The sequence below is a fragment of the Antechinus flavipes genome, chromosome 3 (assembly GCF_016432865.1).
Source record: "Antechinus flavipes isolate AdamAnt ecotype Samford, QLD, Australia chromosome 3, AdamAnt_v2, whole genome shotgun sequence".
NCBI classification, from domain to species: domain Eukaryota; kingdom Metazoa; phylum Chordata; class Mammalia; order Dasyuromorphia; family Dasyuridae; genus Antechinus; species Antechinus flavipes.
Window position 1 is genome coordinate 323,029,147 of NC_067400.1, and position 25,576 is coordinate 323,054,722.

Sequence of the window (25,576 nt, forward strand, 5' to 3'; positions counted from 1 at the left end):
CCATATTAGTCATTTTATACAAGAAAACACAAATAAAAGAGAATAAAAGAAAATGGAAAATAGAGCGCTTCAATCTCTATTCAAATTAAATCATTTCTTTCTTTAGAGGCAGACAGTATGTTTCATCATTGGTCTTTTGGGGACGTCTTAGATCTTTGTATTGCTGAGAATACCTAAATCATTCATAATTCTTTGTCATGCAAATTGCTGTTACTGTGTACAACGTAGTCCTGATTCTATTCACTTTACTATGTATCAGTTCATGTAAGTCTTTCTAAATTTTTCTGAGATCATGCTGTTTGTCATTTCCTATAGCACAGTAATATTCCATCACAATCATATACCACAGCTTATTTAGCCATCCCCCAATTAATGGGCATCCTCTCTATTTCCAATCTTTTGCCACCACAAAAAAAATGTCCAATTCTTTGCCATCATTGCTGCTATAAATATTTTTGTTCAAATAGGTCTTCCTTACCACCATCACCACCTTTTTTTTTTTTTTTTTGGAGGTCTTTAAAATATAGACAAGCAATGGAATTGCTGGATCAAAGAGTATGCAGAGTTTTATAGCTCTTTGGGCATAAGAACATGGAATTATAATGGAGAAAGGAAGTTCCATCTTCCTCATCAGGGACTCATAAAGGAGGAGAAAAGATTTCTGCTCACTTCAAATGCCTTGGGACCCTGATTCCCATGATAGGAGTCTTACTGACAGCCAACCCTAATAGGGCTCTTAGCATGGATAAGGTTCATCTCTGTTAGTAAAAAAAAAAAAAAAAAAAAAATCAGGGAGGAGCCAGGACCTGGGGCATTCCACTGATCAGAGAGGATTACATTTCTCTGGGAATGAACTCTGATACCAGGAACTTGGCTTGACAGGAAGGAGGGGATTAGCACGGAAACCATCAGCTTCACACTGAAATCTCAGCAGCTCAGCCAAAGCCCACCTTGAACGTCACCTTTACCCACCTCTTGAGGCAGCCAGACCACCGCAGTAGACAACTCTGGATAATGGAGCTAAGCGATTCTCAGATAAAACCTGATCCCAGGTAAGTGAGACAATTCTGGAACCGTAAGTCCCTGGAAGTTTGTTTGCTAAATTATAAGCCTTCCCAAATAAGCCTGCTTGTACCTATGTAGCCCCTATTCCCAATTTTCATAGAGGGAACCTCTATATTGACCCTTTTCCCGGTAAAGAAAGGGAGTGAGTTAGCAGTCCAGCCCAGGGAGAGGGATTGGGGATTCTTCTTGGTCACGCAGCTAGGGAGAAGACTACTAGTGACCTAGAATGCCCTTAGATAGTGGTTCTATTTGACATGCTGGCCCTTATTCTTTGCCTCTTCCCCATGTAAAAAGGAGTAATTTTCTCCGAGTCATTTGGCCACCCCAGCTCAGAGGAGAGGAGGATGGAACACTGATAAGTAGGAAAGCCAGGTTTCCTGGAATTCAAAATTAATCCCAGAAAGCAGTTGCAGAATCATAGCTAGTACTAGAAGAGGTCAACTCAGCCTAACTCTCACACTTTATCGAAGAGGATGTTGGGGTCCAGGGTCACTCAGACAGTAGGGATCAGAGGCAAAATTTGAGCCCACTTTCTCTGATTCCAAAATCAGAATGATTATATCATGGTGGTATTTGGTGGTGGATAGAATATTGAGCTTAGAGTCAGCAATTCCTGAGTTCAAATCCAGCTCCAGACACTTACTAGCTGTGTAGCTTAGGCAAGTCACTTAAAATCTTTGTCTACCTCAGCTTTCTTAAATGTAAATGTAAAATGTGTAAAAAAAAAAAAAAAAAAAAAGCATTGACTTGGAAGGACTGTTGTTAAAAAGTCCAATGGGATGAGATAGTAAAATACTTCAGCACCATGCCTGAAATATAATAGGCACTATATAAAAGCTTATTTTCTTCCATTTTCTCCTTTCCCACTCCATGCCAAGTCTTGCTAAGAGAGTAAAATAGATTTTTCAGAGTCAAGCTGCTTAGTCAAGGATCTCTCCAACAAAATTCCTTGTTGAAGTAGGACAAACTGAGAAAAAATGAGATCAACCTTTGATTTTTCTTGTGCAGCATGATAATTGCGGAGATATGTATAGAAGAACTGTACATGTTTAACATATATTGGATTATTTGCTATCTGAGGGAGGGGATGGAATAAGGGAGGGAGAAAAAAGTTGGAACACAAGGTTTTGTAAGGGTGAATGTTGAAAACTTTCATATATTTTTGCATATATTTTGGAAAAAAAGCTAAAATAAATAAATAAAATCAGTCACTTGTTTGAAAACAAAATTTAAAAAATTTTAATGAAATTAACCCACACACAGAGGCAATGAAATATAGCAGAATGAACCCTGGATTAGGAACCAAAGGCCTGAGTTCAAATCTTGACTCTGCTCTATAATAAACATGTTTCTTCAGGTTGAAGGTTCATTTTGATTCTGGAACTTTGGTATTTGTTTGATGTGATGAATTCTATCATTCCTCACCCACAATAATTAGTATCTTAAATTTAAATAGTTTGGACTGATTTTAATTGGGATTAAAAAGCCCTTTCTTTTTCTGGGACACAATTTCTTTATCTGTAAAATATCAGAACTGATTCTAGAGGATCTCTAAAATCGCTTCTAGATGTGAATCTTACCAATGATTACAGAAGCCAGTCCATAATAGTTGGAGGAGACAGTGGCTAGAGAAATCATTGAGTAATATAGGGAGAGATCCTTGCCTGCATCAAATCCTCTGTTTCTACATGATTTTGAACATTGGGGTTAGTGAGATGTGTTTCTCCCCCAGGTTTCCACCCAGTCTTTTCCAGTTGCTGACAATCAACTACAGCGTTCCAGTCGAATGCCTTTCTCATCCTCCCACAGCAGCCCAGCTCCTGACTAGTGAGTCACACATCCCTGACACAATCTGGAGGGGGAGGGGAAAGCATGGAGAAAAGGTCCTGAATGGGTTCCTAAATTGACAGTATATATCCTCGGGTGTAAAATATCCTTTATTTACTTACTGGATAGCTCAAAAAAACCAACAGGAAAATCCAACCTTGTAAATGCTAGGAATCTCTAGGAAATACAAATGTTGCTGTTATTGTATACAATTTATTTCTGGTTCTGCTTGTTTCACTCAGCATCAGTTCGTATAAATCTTTTCAGGACTTTCTAAAATCAGCTTATTCATCATTTTTATATAACGATGATATTCCTTTACCTCCATATACCATAATTTATTCAGCCAGTCCCCAATTAATGGACATCTACTCTCTTTCCAGTTCTTTGCCACCACAACAAAGAGCTGCTACAAACATTTGTGCACATGTGGGCCCTTTTTCCTCCTTTATGATTTCCGTGGGATACAGACCCAGTAATGGCACTGCTGGGTCCAAGGGTATTAATTCTAAAAGGTAGCTGTTTCCAGATGTCACGAAATTGCAAGTTAAGAGAAAATTCCAATTAGAACTGTACATTGACTTTGCTCCCATAGTCAGTAGCTCTGTTGCCTTCTCAAGCAGGCATCTCAGCGGGCAGATGAGTTTCATGTTTTTCTACGAAAAACTCTCTTAGCACTCAAGTGCAAAAACAACTGAATCGGGTCATGCTATGGATTAAACTAGAATTAGATTAGACAATGCTGATCATAATGAAGGTTTACCAAATGTGAACAGGATAACTATCCCTAGGTATCTGATTTCATTATAAACTTGCTTTTTATGCCTATCTGTTACATATATAGTATAGAATTCTTTGTTAACAGAACATTTGAGTGGGGAAACATGATCACTTAGCCATCTCAAAAAGCAGACTCCGTGTCTATTTTGCTTTATTTATCGTTTTTCTTTGTTATGAGATTTCTATGTTATGGGGTGAGAAGAAGAGCAGGAAATTATTGTGAAATGATAGTCATGAACAAAACAAAAGCTGTTCATGAAACTTTAGGGGGGAAAACCCATGCCAACCTTTTTTTAATTGGGTTTTTTTACCTGAGGCAATTGGTGTAAAGTGATTTACCCAGGGTCATATAGCTTGAAAGTGTTAAGTATCTGAGATCAGATTTAAACTCAGGTCCTTCTGACTTTAGACTGGTGTTCTACCCACTGCCCCACCTAGCTGCCCCAACCTTTTTTTTTTCTCATATGAACAAATGATAAGACATCATCCCTGTCCTCATGAAGCCCCCAGTTTAATTAGGGAGACAAGTTACCCTGACATACCAGTTAATCATTTACTAGTTTTTATTTCAGTGTAAGGGCCCAAATGAATGATACAGACAATAAAAGCAATTCAGAGAAGGGTGACTGGGCAAAACGTCATAGATAAGGTGGAATATAAAATGAGCCCTAAAAAGATGAGCAAAAATTGGAGAGGAGATGAAACAGACCCTACAGGTGGGAGACATAGAATGAATAAAATAGCACAGACAGAAATGAGCACAAGAGAGAAGGCTAGACTGGCTAGATCGAAAGGTTTCTATTAGGAAGCAATAGGAAATAAAAGAGGATTGGAAAGGTAAGTTGAAGTCAGAGTATGGAGAACCTTGAAAAACAGAGAAATCTGGACTTTATTCTTTAAGCAATTGGGAGTCATTTAAAGTTTTTGAGGAAAGGAGTGGCAGGACAGAAGTAGTATGTTAGAATGATTTATCAGTATGTACACTAATAAATGTATATAGGAATAAATGGATGGAATGGATGGGAAGAGACAGAGATAAACTAATTGAAGATTATTACACCAATCCAAAAGTAAGATAATGAGGCTAGAAAGTTCCAGAGTTGAGCAACATTATGCAGAAAGAATCAATAAAATTTAGTAACTGACTGTACATAAGAAATTATAGTTAAAACTCAAAGTTGAGAGTCTTAGACAATAGGACTTTCATGAACATAAAGGAGTCAAACTGGGACTATTTTGGAGGTTGTGCCCTTTAAGAAAATAATTTTAAATATAACCTGAGATTTTTCTTAAAGGATTGTATGATTCAAGACTATTCTGAAAGGCTTACGATGAGAAATACTATCCATACACAGAGAAAGATTGTGCCTGAATATAGATTCAAGCATATTTTTTTTACTTTATTTTTCTCAAGGGTTTTTTTTTTAGGAAAGTAGGGAGAGGAGATCTATGTTTTCTTTTGCAACATGATTTTTATGGAAATGTTTTGCATAGCATCACATGTGCCTTCTAACTAGAGATAGGAAAAAAGAGAGAGAGAATCTGGAACTCAAAGTTTTAAAAACAAATGTAAAAAAATTGTTTTACATGTTACTTGGGGAAATAAAAAAATTTTAAATTAAAAAATGGCAAATAGTTGAAAGAAGAGGATTGTAAAAATTGCTGCTTGCTAAGGGAACATTAAATTAAATATTTCCAGGCTTAAAACATAGTGAACCAACTACCTCAAGAACTCTATAATCACAACAATTTGGATATAGTCTGAAGTTATCCATGCCTACTCATCCTGAGTGATTTATTTCCAAGTCTTCCCATAATTCTCCACAGAGGGACTACAGTAAGAAGAGCAGGGAGGGAAGGGTCCATCCAATATACTGAAGTACTTCCTTGATTTCTCCTAATATTACAAGGATGCTTTGACTGACTACTTGTAATTTCTTGCCTTCAACTCTGAGGCCAGTCTTTCTTCTTCTTTTCCTTTGCTTCTACTTAAGGATGTCTGTGTTTTTAATGGTATATAAAAGCTGTCAAAAGAGAAGCCAGAGTTTGGCACTTAAAGTAAAGTTTGGTTGGAATAAGATGATTGTAACTTTTTTAATAATTGCTTCTTATTTTCAAAACACATGCAAAGGATAATTTCAGAGAGGCTTGGAGAGACTTACATGAACTGATACTTAGTGAAAGGAGCAGAACCAGGAGATCATTTTACACAGCAACAAGACTATAATACAATCAATTCCAATGGATATGGCTCTCTTCAACAATGAGATGATTCAAATCAGTTCCATTTGTACCGTGAAGAAGAGAACCATCTGTCCCCAGAGAGAAAACTATGGAAACAGAGTGTGGAACACAACATAGCATTCTCACTCTCTCTGGTTATTTGCTTGCATGGTTTTCTTTCTCAGTTTTTCTTTTCCTTCCTTCTTGATCTGATTTTTTTGTATGTGCAGCAAGATAACTGTAATAAATATATATACATATATTGAATTTAACATTTATTTCAACATATTTAACATGTATTAGACTACCTGCCAGCTAGGAGAAGGTGTAGGCAGAAGGTGGGGAAAATTTGGAATAAAAGGTTTTGCAAGGGTCAATGTTGGAAAAATTACCCATGCATATGCTTTGTAAATAAATAAATAATGAAAAAAGGAAAATAAAAAACAAACCAAAAACCCAAAATACATGCAAAGATCGTTTTCAACATTCACCCTTGAAAAATGTTGTGTACCAAATTTTTCTTCCTTCCCTCACTCATCCCCTAGACAGCAAGAAATGTGATATAGGTTAAACATGTGCAATTCTTCTAAACAGATTTCCACATTTATCAAGCTGCACAAGAAAAATGATACCAAAAAAGTAAAAAATGAAAAAGAAAAAAACAAGCAAGCAAACAACAAAAACAACAAAGGTGAAAATACTATGTTGTGATCCACAATCAATCCCCACAGTCCACTCTCTGGATACAGATGGCTCTATCTATCACAAGTCTATTGGAATTGGCCTGAATCATCTTGTTGTTGAAAAGAACCATGTCCATCACAGTTGATCAGATGACTAACTTTTAAGGGAATTTGCTAAGTTTTTACATTTTCCAGGAACCATATATTCAGTTTGTTAAAGTTCATCTTAAACATTCTACCTTTCTTAAGGTCTTTTGATATATCAAGACTATACATGAGACAACAACTGATGATATCTTTGCTCCTGTTTTCTTTGGACATTCTCATTAGTTGTTTCTTCTTTGCCCTCTATTGTTATTCTTTTTTTTAATTCTTTTGAGACTAACGTATTTTACATTTTTCATCACATGAGAAGTATGGGACATTGAAGAAATTTTGTAATTTCTTGAAGGTAATTCAGCCCACCTTCCTCTTCCTGTTAAACTCCAGGCCTAACTCATTGTCCATATGTACTCTCTGTCCCAAATGTGCTTATTGATAGACAAACTCTATATAAACGGGCATCTAAATGCAAGTTCTAATCTGAGCAAGAGACATTTGTCATCCACTTGTTTTTTTCTTGATGAAAATATATTGTTGGAAATATCCACTGGTTTAGAGCAATGGTTCTCAAAGTTTTGTTCTCAGTAACTTTATATGATTAAAAACTATTGAGCCGCTGTCAAAAGCATTTTTGTTTATGTGGGTTACATTTATAGATATTTACCATATTAGAAATAAAAATTAATTTTGAATTTATAGACTTTCTGAAAGGATTTCTGAGACCCTCAAGGATTTTCTGAGCCATTCTTTGAGAACCATTGGCTAGGGAGCCTGAAAGTATGAAAAATCCCAGCAATAAGGAGAGGGTGGGAGCAGGTGATATTTTGGTACAAAAGAGGAAATTAAGACTTTAAAAAAAAGCAACAAAAAACATAAATGAATCCATACATAATTTAAAAATATTTTAGGAAGAAATTATTTATAACACTTTTTCATGGAATCTTTCTTCACATACCCTCAGAACACCAGAATTCCATGAAATATGGTACAGGGAATGCTGATTTAGAACAAATTTTATGCAGTATTGATTAAAAGGGAAGGAATTATTAGGGAAGATCTACTTATCTGGCTGATGAAAGTGGCAAATATGGTACTTGAATATAGACCAAAAACATCTTTTTTTTTATTATAGCTTTTTATTGACAGAACATATGCATGGGTAATTTTTCAACATTTGTCCCTTGTACTCTTTTCTGTTCCAACTTTTCCCTTTCCTCCCTCCACCTCCTCCCCTAGATGGCAGGCAGTCTCATACATGTTAAACATGTTAAAATATATCTTAGATACAGCAAAAGAAAAATGAGATTCAGAAGGTAAAAATAACCTGGGAAGAAAAACAAAAATGCAACTAGTCCACATTCATTTCCCAGTGTTTTTCTCTGGGTGTAGCTGATTCTGTCCATCATTGATCAATTGGAACTGAATTGGATCTTCTCTTTGTCAAAGATATCCATTTCCATCAGAATACACCTTCACACAGTATTGTTTTTGAACTATTGTTCAATAATGGTCCTGCTCATTTCACTCAGCATCAGTTCATGTACAGCCTCTCTGTATTCATCCTGCTGGTCATTTCTTACAGAACAATAATATTCCATAACATTCATATACCACAATTTACCCAACCATTCTCCAATTGATGGGCATCCATTCATTTCCCAGTTTCTAGCCACTACAAAAAGGGCTGCCACAAACATTTGACAAGCAACATCTTACTAGATCATTAGGTTGCTCTTTTTTTCTGTTGAAGCCAAAAAATCAGTTCTAAGTTTCCTTTATACTTAAGAAAAGCTCATTTGACTCATATTCCTGGAGTTTCAAGTCCCTTCCAATTCTAGATGTAGGATCTGTTAATTTGTTATCTCTCTTCCCATTCTCAGCCAAAATCTAAGAAATAACTACTTCCACTTGTCTCCTATCACTTCTCAACCCCTGCCATCTGATTTCTGATCTCATTACTCAGACGAATTTTTCTTCTCCAAAATACCAATGATCTCTTCATGACTATCTTCAATGGTCTTTTCTCAATCCTTGTTTTCTCTGTCATTGTCATTGTTCAGTCATATCCAACTCTTCACGATACCATGGATCATACTCTCCATGTTGTTTTCTTGGCAAAGATGTTGTTCAGTCTTTTTCAGCTGTGTCCATCAATGTGTGGCCCCATTTGGATTTTCTTGGCAGATACCGGAATAGTTTGTAGTCTTCTTCTTCAGCTCATTTTACAGATGAGGAAACTGAGGCAGACAGGGTTCACATAGCTAGTCAGTGTCTGAGGTCAGATTTGAACACAAGAAGATGGGTCTTTCTGACTCCAAACCCAGAACTATCCACTGTGCCAGGTGGCACAGTGTTCTTGCTGCTTTCTTGGCAAAGACACTAAAAGGATTTTCCATTTCCTTCTCCAGTGGATTAAGGGAAAGAGATTAAGTGACTTGCCCAAGGTCACATAGTTAATAAGTGTCTGAGGCTGGATTGAACTCAGCTCTTCCTGACTTTAGGTCCAGAGTTCTATCCATTGAGCCACCTAACTACTTCTTCTCTGTAGCATTTCATGTATTAGCATTTAAGAGAGGGCAAGAAAACTTTCAGTTTTGTCTTTTAATCCTGATGTCTAGAATAGATCTGGGCATGCAGTAGGTACTTAATAAATGCTTGTGAATTGTTTGACCTTATCCTTGATATTCTCTTCTCTCTGGATCTTTTGACTCCAATCTTTCTCTTCTTACATTTTTGACCACTTTTCAATCCTCCTTTGTTACTATAAACTGCCCTCAAACCTCTTTCCTGGACTTCTGTCTTTTCTCTCTATACTTGCTCTCAGTGACAGGGATATGTGCATATGTATGTGTCTGTGCAATATATTTAAATATGAATATGTCTGTGTATATTTTGAACGTATATATATATGCATATTTACATACACACATGCACACGCATACTCCCCATTCTTTTTTTCTGAGCTTCAGTCCTAATTACAAACTTTTAAAAAACTTTTTAAACAATTTTTTTAACCTTGAATTAGATATCCCATGCATAGGTATCTTAAGTGTAACATGTCTAAAATTGATCTCTATTATATTTCCCTGTAAGGAGTAGGGAAAGCGTGGGGAAGAGCACCATTTCCAATCAAGGTGCTTCCACATTTTGAGTGACTTCCATGGAGTTCTATCCTGGAGGAAACTGCCCTATAAAGGGGAGCAGGTTTAGTTTTTCTCATACTATCTGGCTCATTTTGCTCCCCTCTATAGTAACAGAACTTAAGGAAAAATCTCAAACAAATTTTAGAGATAAATAATGTCTAGATTATTCCCTAAAGGAATTAACAGGGTCCTTCTAGAAAGGAAGTCAATATATAAAATAGATCTACCTACAAAAATAGAGATTGCCCAGATTAACAGAGAAGAAAATAAATTACTTAAATAGTCCCATTTTAGAAAAATAAATTAAACAATCTAGTAATGATCTCCCTAAGAAAAAAATCTTCAAGGCCGAATGAATTTACAAGTGAATTCAACTTACCATTTAAAAAACAATTTAATTCCAATATTTTACAAACTGGAAAAATAGGAGAAGAAGGCCTACCAAATTCCTTTGATGATACAGATATACTGCTGATACCTAAACCAGGTAGGGTCAAAAAAGATAAAGAAAATTATAGACCAATTTCCTTAATGAATATTGATATCCATCATTTATTCATTTCCCCAAACAAAATGATAACTAGAATAAATATCATGGACATGTAGAAATATATATATTTAAAATATGTGCATGTTTTCTATGCATGTCCTTGTATAGTTATTATTGAAAACTACAAAAGATTTTTGATTTATTATGAGTCATTTTTCTTAAAATCTATTGAGTGGGCAACCTTCCTGGCTCTGTGCTCAATCCTCTTTGCTATAGCCTCACCACCTCCATCATGTAGACTGAGAAACCAACCAGCAGCCTCTGATTGATAATGCCTTAGAGCTCACATATGTTCTATAGGATGGTTTGTTTATTCCCATCTACTCATTCTTTTAGATGTGCCAGTCAGTCCATCAAGTGTTTATTAAGTGCTTACTATGTGCTGGACACTCTGCTACATACTAGAAACACAAAAGAAAGTTCCTGATGGCAAGGAGCTTACAATTTATTGAGACAGTATGCAAACAAATTTATGCCAGAAAAATAGGGAAATAATTAACAAGGGGAAAGCATTAGAATTAAGAGGGGTTAGTAAAAGCTTTCTGTAGTTGGGAATTCATTTGGGACTTTAAGGAAACCAGGGAAGAGAAAGAGCATTTTAGGCCTGGGATGTCATTAGAGAAACAGTCTAGAACCAAGAGATGGAGTATCTTATTGTGAAAAGCAGCATGCCAGTGTCCTGAAAATCCTGAAAAGCAAGGGGAGTCTGAAGGAAATCTAGGTTATAGAGAATTTTGAATGATTCCGTACATGATTCTGGAAGCGATAGGAAACCAAGAGAATTTATTGAGCAGAGGATAAGGGTATATATGACATGAACTTTAGGAAAACTGCTTTGGTGCATGAGTGGAGGATTTATGGGGAGAGAATGGAGGCAGGCAGACACCTCTCCCCATCCACACACACACACACACACAGACTACTGCAATAGTTCTGCAGCAAGGAGATAAGGACTTGTACTAGAGTGATGGCAGTGTCAAGAGAGAGAAGGGAATATATTAAAAAAATGTTGCAAAGAAGGCTTTGGAAACAAATTGGATAGGGAGGGTGGGCAAGAGAAATTGGATGATATCTAGGGTTCAGACTCTTTATGTCTTTTATAATTTGTTTATGTGTTTATAATAGTCAAAATTATTTGCTCAAAGTCACTCTTAAAACAACATTGCTGTAATTCCATACAGTGTTATACACTCCCCCTCAGTCCCCCCCACCCCGAGCCCTTCAAACACACCCCTCTTTCAGAGATCCTATTTTCTGTTGAAGCACCACTAGCATTCCCAAGTTTGCCACTCTGGAGTTACCCTCACTTCCCATATTCAGTCAGTAACCACAAGAAACAGCTCAGCTTTCTCCATTAGGCCAGTGTGGTGAGGCTCTCCAGACTTGTCCACTCCTTCTCCCTGCCCAGCAATGGTGATTGATCTCTTATTATCATTTAGTCATTTTTTTTTTTTGGTGTGCCAGACTCTCCGTGACCCCATTTGGGGTTACCTTGGCAAAGATACCATAATGGTTTGTCATTTCCTTCTCCAGCTCATTTGAAACTGGGATGGGGAAACTAAGGCATACAGGGTTAAGTAAATTGCCCACAGTCATATGGCTAGGAAGTATCTGAGGTCAAATTTGAACTCAGATCTTCCTGACTCCAGGACTAGTGCTCTAGCCACTTAGCCACCTAACTTCCCTATAGTTGTTCTTACATAGCTGTGAAAGCAAGAGCTTTTTAATTGTGAAGTCTACTTCCATAGGAAAGGAAAGTGGGAGAAGGAGAGGGAGAGAGACAGACAGAGAGAGAGAGAGAGAGAGAGAGAGAGAGAGAGAGAGAGAGAGAGAGAGAGAGAGAAGAGAGAGGAGAGACTATTATAATAGCTTCTAAAATGATAGCTTTCTTATCTCTAATTCATCTTCTATACAGCTGCCAAGATGACATTTCTGAAGCATAGGTCTTATTATGTCACTATTCTACTTAATAAATGATGGGGGCTTCCCATCACCTCCAGAATCAGATGCAAACCTCTCTGGCACTTAAAGCCAGTTACAACCAGGCAGCTGTGGTGCAGTGAACAGAGAGACTTGAAAGTTAAAAGACCCGAGTTAAAATTTGGTTTTCAGATATTTAACTTGAGCAAGGCATGTAATCTCTGTCTGCCTCAGTTTCCTTGACTGTAAAATGAAGCTAATAAGAGCACTTACTTTCCAGGGATGTCCTCAGTAAGAGAAAAAGTTATTTTTCTCACCTTGAATACTGAACAAAAAAATTTTATATTGGACTCTGGAAGTGATAAGAAACCACTGAATGGAGAAGGGAGATGGAGATGATGGTGATATGGTCAGACATATACTTTAGGAAAATCCCTTTGGCAACTGAAGAAAGAATGGATTGGAGAGTAGAGAGATTTGAGGCAGGCTGACCCTCCAGCAAGTTACTGCCATAGTTCAGGAGTGAAGTAATAGTGGCAATGTCAGAGGAGAAAAGGGGGCTTATTTAAGATATGTTGCAGAGGTGAAACCAAGGGGCAATCCCTCCCCTTTCCTCCACCTCTGCATCCGATTTGATATGGGTGATGAGAGAGCGAGGAGTCAAGGATGAAGTTCTGGAACTATGATGTTGCCCTCAAAAGTAAAAGGAAGTTTGGGAAAGGAACGTGTTTGGGGCAAAAGATAATGGGTTTTGGACATATTGAGTTTCAGATCTCTACTGTAAATCCAGTTCAAGATTTCTGAAAGGTAGATGGAGGTCAGCAGAAAGGTTGGGATAGAACAGGCAATCATCAACAGAAATGATAATTAAGTTCATGGGAACTGATGAGATCACCAGATGAAGGGGAAGAAGAGAAGGAAGACAAGAACAAGTTAGAGGGTATGGCCTGCATGACAATCCAGCAAGAGATTAAGGAGGAGTAGTCTGGTAGGGAGGAGGAGGAGGAGGAAGAAGAGACCAGAAGAGAGTTATTTCCTGAATGTGCAGAGAGAAGAGAGTATCAAGAAGAGGAGGATGAGATCTTGTTATTCAGGTCTTTTTCAAGCATGTCCGATTTTTCATATTCCATTTGGAGTTTTCTTGACAAAAATCCTGGAATGGTTCTCCATTTCCTTCTCCAGCTCATTTTACAGATGAGGAAACTGAGGCAAACAGGGTTAAGTGACTTGCCCAGGGTTACACAGCTAGAAGTGTCTGAGGGTAGATTTGAACTCATGAAGATGAGTCTCCTTGACTTCAAGCCTGTATTCACTGCATCATATAGCTAGCTGCCCCTTCTGACTTTGGGTAAGGTATTAAAATGTCCCTAGTAATAATATATTCAATACCTGACTTCCAAGATTGTTTTGAGGATCAGATTAAATCATCTATGTAAAGCACTTTGTAAATGTCAAAGTATTGTGTAAAAATAAGTCATTCTTACTTATTATTGCACTTCAGAATTGAACTCCATGGAGCTGGCTATCACAGGGATCCTGACATTATTCACGGTGATCTCTGTCATCATATACTTGGAGGACGCCATTTACCTGTACAAGAATACAAGATGCCCCTTCAAAAGGAAGAACCTAATGTGGACTAGTTCTGCTCCAACGGTGAGAGATCTACCAATTTTGGCAGGGCAGGACCACCAGTAATAGTGCAGCCTTCAAACTCAGCTCTTCAAGTGTTTGAGGAGTTATCCTCCAGAGGGCAAGAATTCCATTCAGTTCATTTCTCTGAACAAAGATTTATGAAATGCTTATTTTTGTGGAATTCACCATATTTTGTGAGACTCAAAAATGAGTCTCACCTCTCAAAAATATTTCCCATTTCACTGCTTCAAATACTCACTAGCTATGTGAAGCTGGAAAAATGACCCTATCTTTGTTTTCCTCAGTTTCCTCACCTAGTAAAATGAGGCTAATGATATCACTTACCTCCCAGGTTGTTGTGAGGATCAAATGAGATGATATTTGTAAAGCACTTTGCAAACCTTCAAGTTCTAGATAAATTCTACCTATTGTTATTATGACTATTACTATTATATAAAGCAGATCAATAAAAATTTGAGGTAGGAGAAAGCATTAACAACAAAGGGACTCAAGAAAAGTTTCATGGAGCCAGTGACACCTGAGCTAAGTCTTTGAAGGAAGGTAAGACTTTTGAAAGTCTAAGATGAAGAGGGATGGGAGGCCAGAGGACATGGAATGTCACGATTGGGGAAAAGCTAATTGATGGAAGAGGACATAAAGAAGAGTAATGTGAGATACTCCTAGAAAGATAGATTAGAGTCAGTTAAAGAGTCCCTAGACCAAGGATGGGGAATGTCCAAACTGGAGGCCACATAAGGCCCTTCTAAATCATTTGCTAAGGCAACTCCAGTGGATGATGAGCTGCAAGCTAGGAACAACAGCCTCCCTCTGCTTGAGTTCAGTAACTTGAAAGGGCCATAAATAATGTTATATTCAAATGGCCCTTAGATTTAAAAAAAAAAAAAAAAGTTCTTCACCCCTGCCTTAGATACTATAAGGAGGGTAAATAAATTTTTTCTGAGCTTGGGTGGCCCAACCTGTGCCTTGAGGAAGGAAAATCAATTAGAAGACTTTGAATAGACACACACCCCCACCCCCGAGATGGACAGATCCTGAATTAGGATGGTGACCTTGTGAATGAAGAGAAGATGGATGGGAGATTGACAGATGTAGGGTTTGGCAACTGATTGAATGTGGGTAATGAGTTAAGAATATTTCTGAAGTAATAGACCTAGGAGATTGGAAGGATGGTAGTGCCATCAATAGAATAAAAATTGGTTGGTTGTTATCCTTTGTTCTCAAAGAGGACCAAAATTATATCATTATATTGTAGTCAAGATAGTGTGACCCACTGGACCAATATGAGTTCAGAAGGCTCTACCACAGACCAGGCACAAATAATCTATATGAACACCTTCAGAGATAACTGGTGAAGTCGCCAAGGGAGAGACTATGGGATAAGAAGAGAAAAAAATCTATGGCTGACCCTTGAGGGACAACCATAATCAAGGGGTAGGATATTAAATGATGATCCAACAAAGAACAGTTTCAGTAGGGTGATGGGGAGAGAAAGCTAAGTTGGTTGTAAAGAAAAAACAGAGAGAGGGGGGAAGGAAGGGAGGGTGAAAGGGAGGGAGAGAGAGAGAGAGAAAAGAAGGAAAGAAGGAAGAAAGGAAGGAAGGAAGAAGGGAGGGCGGAAGAGAGAAAGGGAGGGAAGGAGGGAGGAAGAGAGGGAGAAAGGGAGGGAGAAAAGGAAGGAGGGAGAAAAGGAAGAAGGGAAGGGAGGAAGAGGAGGGAGGGAGGAAGGGAAGAAGGAAGAGAAGAAAAAGAAAATGAATTTACTAAATCTTTATATACTAAATATGGTGCTCTGTACTGAGAATCCAATACAAAGGACAAATCCTGTCCTCAAAGAATTTACAGCATAATCTAATACGATTAAAGTGCTTAGTACAATGCCTGGCACATAGTAGGTGCTTATTCTCCTTCCACTCACTAAGGACCAAGGAGAATGGCAGTAATGAGCAAATGGAGTAATTAGTAGTTTGATCTGCTCAGGCTAACTACTGTAATAGAAAGGATAATTCAAATCCTGTCCATCTACCAAAAGATATTTTGGTTCTGGAGAACTTCAGGGATGCTGTATGTAGAAAGGATGCTAGCCCTGATTTAATTACTATGCCCACAGCAGAACAGGAGATGGAAAATGGAATGGTGGGAATAGAAAGGAAGAACATAAGGCAGCAGCAGGGCAGATGACACATCATGAAGAGGTTCAGGGTTGGCTGGGTATAGTGGATTGGGTGAGTTTGCACTTATTCCCTAATCAGCACAGCTCTGGGCAGAATTTCAAAACTGAGTAGATAAACTCTCCCAGGGGAGTTCAGTTCTAGGGGATACAATTTCAGGTAAAGAGAAGAAGAGGGATAGTAAAACAATTCATATTATTCAGAAATCCCAAACTCATTCTTAGACAAGTACCTTTTAACCAGATTTTCACTTTTTCCAATCCTCTTCTGGAGACCTAACTTACAAATAGTGTCAGTATTTCAAAAATAAAAATAAAAAACAAATTTTAAAAATCACCCATGTTCCCAAGGTCTTAAATTTCTTGCCCTTTAAGATTCTTAACACTGTTTTCTCTGAGTTGAGGCAGCTCACTAATCTTTTCAGGTACATTGGATGGGACAAACTGCTAAGAATGAGGAGGAAGGACAAATCTGGAGGACTGAAGGGAGATGGTTTAAAATAATTATCCTAGGGATTGTGATACAGAACCACCAGCCATTTTTATAGATGAGAAAACTAAGACAGAGAAAAAATGACTTTCTTGTTATGTTTAAGGTGCTGGTGGGGCAACAGGGCAGTCACGTCTAGCAGAGAGAAATACAAGCCTGGAGCTGGGAAGATTTTAGGGCTGAACGCATAAATTTGGGAGTGACTTCATTGATGTATCCACTGAAATCATACGATTGTCTTTTAGGGCTGACCCACCTAAGAAATTGGACTTTGGAACTATAGCGAAAAGATGCTCTGTCCTAGGAGGCATTCTCCCTTCTCCCAACCGATTGTCTTGATTCTTTCCAAGTAGGTAGTATCTTTATTTTGCTGCTGTGGACTGTGGATACCCCGCTCCCTGGTGTTCGTGGAGATGGCTGTCACCTCGTAAGCATCCTAGTGCCCCTGTAGGGTCTGGCTTCTACTCCTAATCCCACATGCCTTCGTGCTCTGCTTTTGCCCATCTAGCTTTGAACATTCTCAGCTTCTGCTCTTCTCTCTGTGCTTGTAACCTCTGCCCAACATGGGGCTGATCAGGGGCTTGCTGCTCCCAAACCTGATCAGAAGATGAGCACTTCTCAAACTGGTTATTCAGCTCTTCTGAAGCCAAGGGTTTTTGTTAAGAAGCACCCTTTTCTTCTTAAGGAGCATTCCTTTTCCCATTTCTAGAATCACACAACTCCTTTTCCACTGTCCCCTGCTCCTGTTCTCTCATCTCGCTGTTCCACACATAAGGCCAGGCTCTGCTGCCCCATCTCTTTTCTACTTCACATTTACCCTTCTTCAGGCAATAAATCTGTTTCTCCTAGGACAGCTAACTTCCTCCTTCCCTTCCTCTCTGTCCCCAGGTATTTTGCCATTTGCTTTTACTTGGTGATGCTGGTCATGGTGCAAGGTTTTGGTGGGAAGGAAGCAGTACTGAGGACGCTGAAGGATACCCCGATGGTAGTCCACACTGGCCCATGCTGCTGTTGCTGCCCCTGCTGTCCCCACCTCATTCTTACCAAGTATGGAAAAGGCAAGGGAGAGGGAAGAGAAAGGGAGGGAGAGGAGGAAGAGAGGGAGAGAGGGAGAGAGAGAGAGAAAGAGAGAGAGAGAGAGAGAGAGAACGAGAGAGAGAAAAAGAGAATGAGACAGAGAGAACGAGAGAACGAGAGAGAGAGAGAGAGAGAGAGACACTTCCAAACAGTAATTAACAAGGGCAGATCGGCTTTTAACTACTTCATTTGGCTCTTCTTGGTGCTTGGAGAGGGGAAGAGAAGCATTTATTAACTATGTGCCAGACATTGTGCTAAGCACTTCACAATATTTAATTTCCAAAACAATACTGAGATGGGTTCTATGAACCCCATTTTTAACTTAGTAAGAGTTTAAATGATGTGCTTGCAATCACACAGCTAGTGTCTGAGGCAAGATTTTAAATCGGATCTTCCTGCCTCCAGAGTCAACACTCATCTAATTGCCTTGACCCTGAATTTTGCCCATTAGTTGTTATCTTTGAGATGAGGGTGTGTGGGAGCCTGGAATGAGGATGTCCTGCCTTCTAGTATTATGATAGCAAGTATTTATATAGCACTTTCAGGTTAGTGAATGTTTTACATGTTATCTCATTTTTTGTTACTCACAAACTGGGAGAAAGATGCTATTGCCATCCCCATTTTATAGATGAGGAAACTGAGACTGAATAGCTAACTTGCTCAAAAGTCAGACAGTCAATATCTGAGACGGGATTTAAACTCAGCTCTTAGCTTCTTCTCTGTTCCCTTCCTACCAATCCCCAGAAGATGAGAGAATCCACTTAACCCAAATTGAGCAACCACTTTGGCTGTCCACCAAAGGAGGGGTGGGCTCTGTGCCAAGGATCCCTCTCACTCTTCTCAGGAGGAAGCTGCAGGTGCTAGTCCTGGCCCCCTTCCAGTACGCCTTCCTCAAAATGGTCTTTGTCCTGCTGGGGCTGATGCTGATACCTGATGGCATCTATGATCCGTCAGATGTAAGTAGGGGTCCAGGGGATGAGCCTCATTCCACGCTGTCTCCAAATGAGCAAACGTAAGAGACCCTGCCTTATTCTGGTGGGACAAAGCAGTGTAGGGGTTTATGTGGGGAAGTAAGGCCCAACATGACAGTGCAAGGAGGGGAAGGGCACTCTGGCCTTTTCCCTCTCACCATCATCATGGGACAGAAGATTCTGGGCAGAATTCTATCACCGACTCCTTTCTTCTCTGATCCACCCAGATCTCTGCAGGGAGTACAGCCCTATGGATGAACACTGTCCTTGGTGTGTCCACCTTACTGGCACTCTGGGCCCTGGGCATCGTCTTCCGCCAGGCCAGGTTACACTTACGCGCTCAGAACATGGGAGGCAAATTTGCCCTCTTTCAGGTAACTGCATCTAAGTGCACCGATGTTGTCAGTTTCTTCGCTTGAAAGAAACAGTATCCTGAGCTAGAGAGCCCTGCCCTTATCCCCAAATTTGGAATCCCTACGATTTCTCTAGGTTTGGGGAGCCAGAAAATTGATCTGTCCTCAACTAACTAAAGGAGATGAATCACGGAGAGGGAAAAGGGGTAAGAAGTTAAATCAGAAGAAAAATCTGAAAAAGAAAAGCATTCATAGTATAGCCATAAGGTTCAGAGACCGCAGCCGTGAATATTTGCTGTCATGTTATTCAGTTGCTTTTCAGTCACATCCAAGTCTTTGTGACCTCATTTGAGGTTTACTTGATACAGATACTAGAATGAAGTTCTCTAGCTCATTTTACAGATGAGGAAACTGAGGCAGAGTTGAGTAACTTATTCAGGGTCACACTACTAGCAGGGGGAGTCTGAAGCTGCATTTGAACTCAGGCCTTCCTGACTTCAGACCCAGCATTCTATGCACCACTAAACTGCCCTTCATCTATATTACCAGTCCTTCAAATGCTTAGAAGCCTGTCACATTTCCCCAAATTTCTTCATATGACTTCAATGTAGCAAAATAATCTCTAGTAACTTGCCTCAGGACATTCTTCAGCTGTCAGTGTTCAGAATTCCAGATTCTTAATCACCATTATTTCTTGGATCTTACCAATAATTTTGTAACTCCATCAGAGTTTAAGATGTCTCCATTGGGATATCCTGCCAATACTCAAAATGAAACCTCCTTAGGAATTCTTTTTTCTCTCCATCATTGTTCCATTTATCCTAAGAACTTCAGAATTATCTTTAACTCTCTCCTCTTAGTCATCCCCCACTTCCCAATTATGAGTATCAACTTCCTCTATACTAATTTTTATTATCTCATGTCTTATTATATTTCCAATGCCATTGCTCTAATCTATATCCTCATCTTCTCAAATATAGGTTAATACATTCAAAAAACACTTATTAAGCACATGCAGAAGATTGTTCTAGGTGTTAGGGAAGTTTAGTTAAGATACACTCCTTGCTCAGAGAGTTTACAATTGGGAGGGTGCAAAATATACATACAAATAATTATAAAAGAATACATATGGTACTCTCCAAAGTTCTGTCCTGGGTCCTCTTTTCACTTTATATTTGGGGATCTCATCAGCTACCATACATTCAACTATGATTCCAATATTTATATATCCAGTCTTAATCCTGAGCTATAATCATATATCACTTACTCCCTCTTGGACATCTCAAAATGGATGTCCTACAAGAATCTCAAACTTAACAAGTCCCACACAAAAATTACTATCTTCCCCTCAGAGCCCTCCTCTCTTCCTATTATTAAGGGCACCACCATCTTTCCTATCACCCAGGTTTGAAACCTCAATGTGATTCTTGACTTCTCACTCTCACTCACCCTATATATCCAATCTATTGCTAGACTTTGTAACATCTCCTATATATACATCCCCTTGTCTCCATTCACATACCCTCCCACCTGGTGCAGGCCATCTTTACCTTCTGCTGGTCTATTACAAACAGATTTCTACTTACGCTCTCAAGTCTTGCCTGCTCTAGTTCACCTTCTATTCAGGTCTCAGTGATCTTCCTAAAGGACAGAACTAACCATGTCTCTGCCCCTACTCTCACTCAGTAAACTTCCAGGATTAAATTAAAAAATCCTTCATTGGACATAAGTTTGTGGCTAGCCTTATCTTTTCAATCTTGTATTCTTCATTCCAATTACAGTGATCTACTTACTCTTCCTTAAACAAGATCCTCCCTTTCCTATAGGGGTGTTTTTCCACTGGCTTTCCCGTACCTTGAACACTCTGCCCCTTCCCCTCCACCTCTTTAATCTCCCTGGCTTCAAGATTGTCCAATTCCCACCTTCTGCAGGAGTCCTTTCCCAGCTGCTAATGCTCTAGAAGGCTCTTTTTCTCCTCTCCAACTATTCAAATAGCACTCATCTTTCCAGCCCACCTTAAACTCCCTTCAACAATAACTCAGACCAATAGTATCAAGTTTATACTTTGCAAATGGCCCACAACATTTATCATTGATATATCTGGGTTAATTTAATAATTATATCCTACTATAGGCAACTAGGAGGCACAGTAGATAGAGTGCTGGCCTTAGAATCAGGAAAATTCATCTTCACGAGTTCAAAACTAGTCTCAAGCACTTCCTACTGTGTGATCCTGGGCAAATCACTTAACCCTGTCTGCCTCAATTTCCCCATCTGTAAAATGAGCTGGAGAAGGAAGTGGCAAACCACTCCTGTATCTTTGCCAAGAGAAACCCAAGTAGTCAGAGTTGGACATGACTGAGTTGACTGAACAACCACTACCTAACTAGTGGTACCATGTGGCAGTGAGAATCAAAATACGCCTATAATCCTTACTACTTGGGGAGGCTGAGGCTGGTCAATTGCTTAAATTTGGGGGTGATGAACTGCAGTAGAGTTAAGCTAATCAGGTATCCACACGGCTGGCACCAATATGGTGGGTCCCCAGGGAGTAAGGGCCACCAGGGTACCTCAGGGATAAATTGACTCAAGTTGGAAAAATGGAGCAGGGTAAAGCATCCATGTGGTACAGTACTTGACCGGGCCTCTGAGTGATACTTCAAAATAAATACACACACACACACACACACACACACACACACACATCCTGACAGCAATTGTCTAGGCAGCATGTAACGTATTATCAATATGGAACTCCAATGAAAAGAAGCAAAATATATCAAGAAATTGCATCATAGGAAAAGAAGATGTTTGGAGTCTACTGACAATTTCTCAGTAAGAAGTGAAATCAAGGAAGAGATTCACAGGATGAATAGATAGATATGGAAGGATGGCCAGCTGTATTGTTGGAACTTAAAAATTAATGAGATTACTAAGTCATCTGAGTATCTGTATATAATACCTAACAATATTCTCTGATGATACATTAAAGTAGCTTTATTTCCCCAACTACATCCTAATTTTCTTGAAAGCAGACATTATAATTCTTTTTATGTTCAGCAAAACCTATCTATGATGCTAGACATAAAACAAAGGTTCAATTGAACAATGTTCTAACAGGAAAAACAACTTCTTTGTGCAGTCCAAGGTCATATGGGGAAATGCACTGTGATTGTGAGATCCTACTCATGATAAGCATGAAGGAATAGAAGGAAACTCAGAACCTGCTCTTGAATAAGCTAAGTTGGTATAATGGAACTCTTTAAGACAAATAGCAGTTATTGGATTAGGCAAAGGTAATGAAGATTTATACAATACATAGAAAGTAGGTGCTTAATAAGTGTTGGTTGACTTGATTAACCAATGGATCAACCAATTCAATCTTTATGCTGTTCTTCCTGACTCTGCTTACTCTGTTTATGTATCAGTACCTCCAGGTAAGTCAGGGTTTTACGAGCTTTTAAACAATACATATTGCTCTTGATTAGCAGTTTCAGCCAAATGTTTGATGAAGGAAGAGACTGAAAACTCTTAAGGGGAGGTTTTCTGGTTTACATGGATTTTAAAATTTGGAGTCTCTGACTCTGCTATCATTTCAATATAAACACAGTTGAACCTATATGCAATGAAAAAAATGCTTGAAAACCTAGTCTATCTATACTCACACTGAGAAATTACAGGGCTTTTACTCTTTTCAGGTAAAGTTACAAATCTCATTTGGAAGGAACTAAAAACATCATCTGGTCTATGACCTACTTTTTAAACTGTGGGTCATAATCCCATATGAGGTCTCCTACCTAAATGTGGGGGTAGTGAAATTATGATGATCAATAAATGTTTGATTTGTATTCCTATTTTATATATCTATATACCCAGAGCCACATAAAAATTTCTCAGGGAAAAGAGGGATCACAAGTGGAAAAAAGTTTAACAAGTCTTGATCTATGATAACCCCAGTAAGTGGTCATTCACTCTTCACTTGCAGACTCCAAGTGACAAGAATTCATAAGACAACCAATTCTACTTTTGAATATCAGCAACTTTTAGGAAGTTGTTCTTTCCATGAAGCTTAACACTGTTATTTTTACCAGCTGTTCCTTGTCCTGCCCTTCAGAGAGGAGCAGGATAAGTTCCTTTTTCTATATGACAGTCCTTCAATAAGTGAAGAGACATAACATGTCCTTCTCTCTTTTCTCCAAGTTCCATCAACTGTCATCCCATGACATAATTTCAATTACTCTTTTTGGTCCATTTTCTCTATTCTTCTCCAAATACAGTGGAACATTCTAGGATGCATTCCCATTTTGCTCTCTTCCATAGGTGCTCCTCATATTTACTGCCCTGCAACCCTCTATCTTCTCAATATTGGCCAGTACTGGACAGATTGCTTGTTCTCCCCCCTTTTCCTCTAAAATCAGGTCCCAAGGTGAGTATCTGCAAATCCTTAACTCACTTCCTAAAAGAAGGCTGGGGAGGAAGAAAAAAACACAAAGAGAAAGCAGAGACAAACCCCTATAGATGCTCAGTTTTTAAGAAGAGAATCTTTAAAGAGGTCAAAGCCACCTTGATTCTCTACACCTCTGCCTTAGATAGGGAGAGAAAATTAAAACTCAATACCTTGAAACTAGCTGTCAAGCCCAAACAAGGAGAACATTCAAGAGTCAATGACTGTTACAATTTCTATCACATAACCTTTGGTGTAATCAAAGGAAAGGCCATGCTTACAGAGATATATTGTGGAATAAGATAGTTTTAGTTGTATCATACGCATTTTTTCTTTAATATCTTCATAGAGCTTATCTTGGAGTCTAAAGGACTAGGCTAAAAGCCAGGAGACTTGGACACTAGTCCTAGTCCTCTAATTTACTATGGCCTTGAGAAATCTTAACCTCTGGAGGCCCATTTCCTGATCTCTAAGGTAGAAATATTTTCTCTTATATCAATATCCTTATTGTAGTGCTATGCAAATATGGGGTGGCCTAATTTTTTATTCTTCTTGGGCCCTGCTATCTGTATGTTGTCGTCTAGCCATTTTTCAATAGTGTTCTTCATGACCCCATTTGGGGTTTTAGCAGAGATCCTGGAATAGTTTTGCCATTTCCTTCTCCAGCTCATTTTACAGATGAGCACACTGAGGCAAACAGGGTTAAAGGCTTGCTCAGGATCACAAAGCTAGGAAGTGTCTGTGGCCGGATTTGAATTTGAAGATGCATCTTCCCAACTACAGGTCCTATTGTCTATGTAGGCACAAGCCATAATGAGGATTTTACAACCAATCTCCAGTAACATCAACCTTTTGGTAATAAGTCTGGATTACTGAGTTGAGATTTAAACTTACTTTCAGGTGACTTAGATGCACTAGTATCAATCAAGCCTTAACTGGTAATCCTAGGAAATCTTGCAGAGAAATATCACATAAATGAAGTCAGAAATCTGATAAACCAATAATCCTTTTTAACAGGGCAGCTAGATGGCACTAGGGGATAGAGCTGGGCCTAGAATCTGGGTCCTAGACCTATTCACTAGACCCATCATTTAACTCTGCCTCAGTTTCCTCATGTGTAAAATAAGCTTGAGAGAAAAAATGGCAAACTACTCTAATATTTTTACCAAGAAAACACTTGTTGAATCTTACTGAAATAACTTAACAATCTTTTCAATAGATTATGTAAACTTGAATATGTCAGCAAGCTACTGCCTTTGTTTCTCAATGCAATCTATGTGATATTTTGTTAGTGATGAACTGCCACCTTCTGGTAATAGAGACCTTTCTGATGAGTGTGCTGACAAGGATATACTATCGGAAACGAGATGCTAAGATGGGCTTTGAACCTCTCTCTTTTTTGGACCCATCCTCTGCAACTGATGCTTAAACGAAGATAGACTGGCTCTCTCAAAACATGGCTGGAGCCACCAAAAAAGATCCTTCTTCAGCAATCCAGATACAACAAGAACATGGAAATTCTGTCATTATGCAGGCTGCCAACAACTATAGAAATTAAGTTGAATATTTTAACATGATAAAGTACTGGTGGGGGTAAAAAAGAAAAGATTTTATAAAAAAAATTAAATGATGGGGTTTTGAACTCTGAAAATGTAAGGGTTTTGGGGGGGAAGATGGAAAGCAGAGTACATACAGAGGTCCAACCTAAAGTCAGAATACTCAAAAGTCCATTTGTACATAAAAGTTCACCATACTCTATCTGGGGACACAACTCAAAGCAAATGAAATGTAAATTTGCTAGTATTGTCAAAATATAACAGATCCTTTGAAACTGCAAATATTTTACACAATTTAGTCTTTGGGAATGACTAAATCAGATGGTTGGGATAAGAACAAAATGAGACTAGAAAATATCCCTTTTACTATAGAATATAAATGCATCACTTTAGGACCCTTAGGATGGGATTTCACTTATGTGTGGCAAAATTTTTGTGAAGCTTCTCTATCAGGCTATAATAGCAAGAATGTCTTTGAGATAATACAGTTATCCAGCTTGCATAATGTGATAATTTAAATCAGGAACAAAGAGCTCTGCTAGGGAAAGGTAAATGGGAAACTTCCTTGT

General features: G+C 38.6%; 1 protein-coding gene across 2 annotated transcripts; it reads left to right on the plus strand.

Moving 5' to 3' along the window:
- Window positions 1-857: 857 nt before the first annotated feature.
- On the plus strand, window positions 858-25,289 carry SLC51A (solute carrier family 51 subunit alpha). Of its 2 annotated transcripts, none has more exons than XM_051985526.1 (9): window positions 858-1,052; window positions 2,798-2,892; window positions 13,795-13,949; window positions 16,960-17,033; window positions 17,495-17,653; window positions 18,528-18,639; window positions 18,882-19,028; window positions 23,328-23,433; window positions 24,744-25,289. In XM_051985526.1, exons 1-9 carry the CDS (start codon window positions 1,015-1,017, stop codon window positions 24,878-24,880), a joined length of 1,023 nt encoding a protein of 340 aa, XP_051841486.1. In that variant the 5' UTR covers window positions 858-1,014; the 3' UTR covers window positions 24,881-25,289. The 2 variants fall into 2 exon arrangements, with proteins under 2 accessions (XP_051841486.1, XP_051841487.1); XM_051985527.1 differs by having other exon boundaries at window positions 24,771-25,289.
- Window positions 25,290-25,576: the final 287 nt, after the last annotated feature.

Coding starts and splice junctions, on each gene's coding strand:
- SLC51A (XM_051985526.1), top strand. CDS start 1,015: ATGGAGCTAAGCGATTCTCAGATAAAACCTGATCCCAG. Junction 13,950..16,959: donor GGACTAGTTCTGCTCCAACG/GTGAGAGATCTA, acceptor CTTTCCAAGTAG/GTAGTATCTTTATTTTGCTG. Junction 23,434..24,743: donor CTCTAAAATCAGGTCCCAAG/GTGAGTATCTGC, acceptor ATATTTTGTTAG/TGATGAACTGCCACCTTCTG.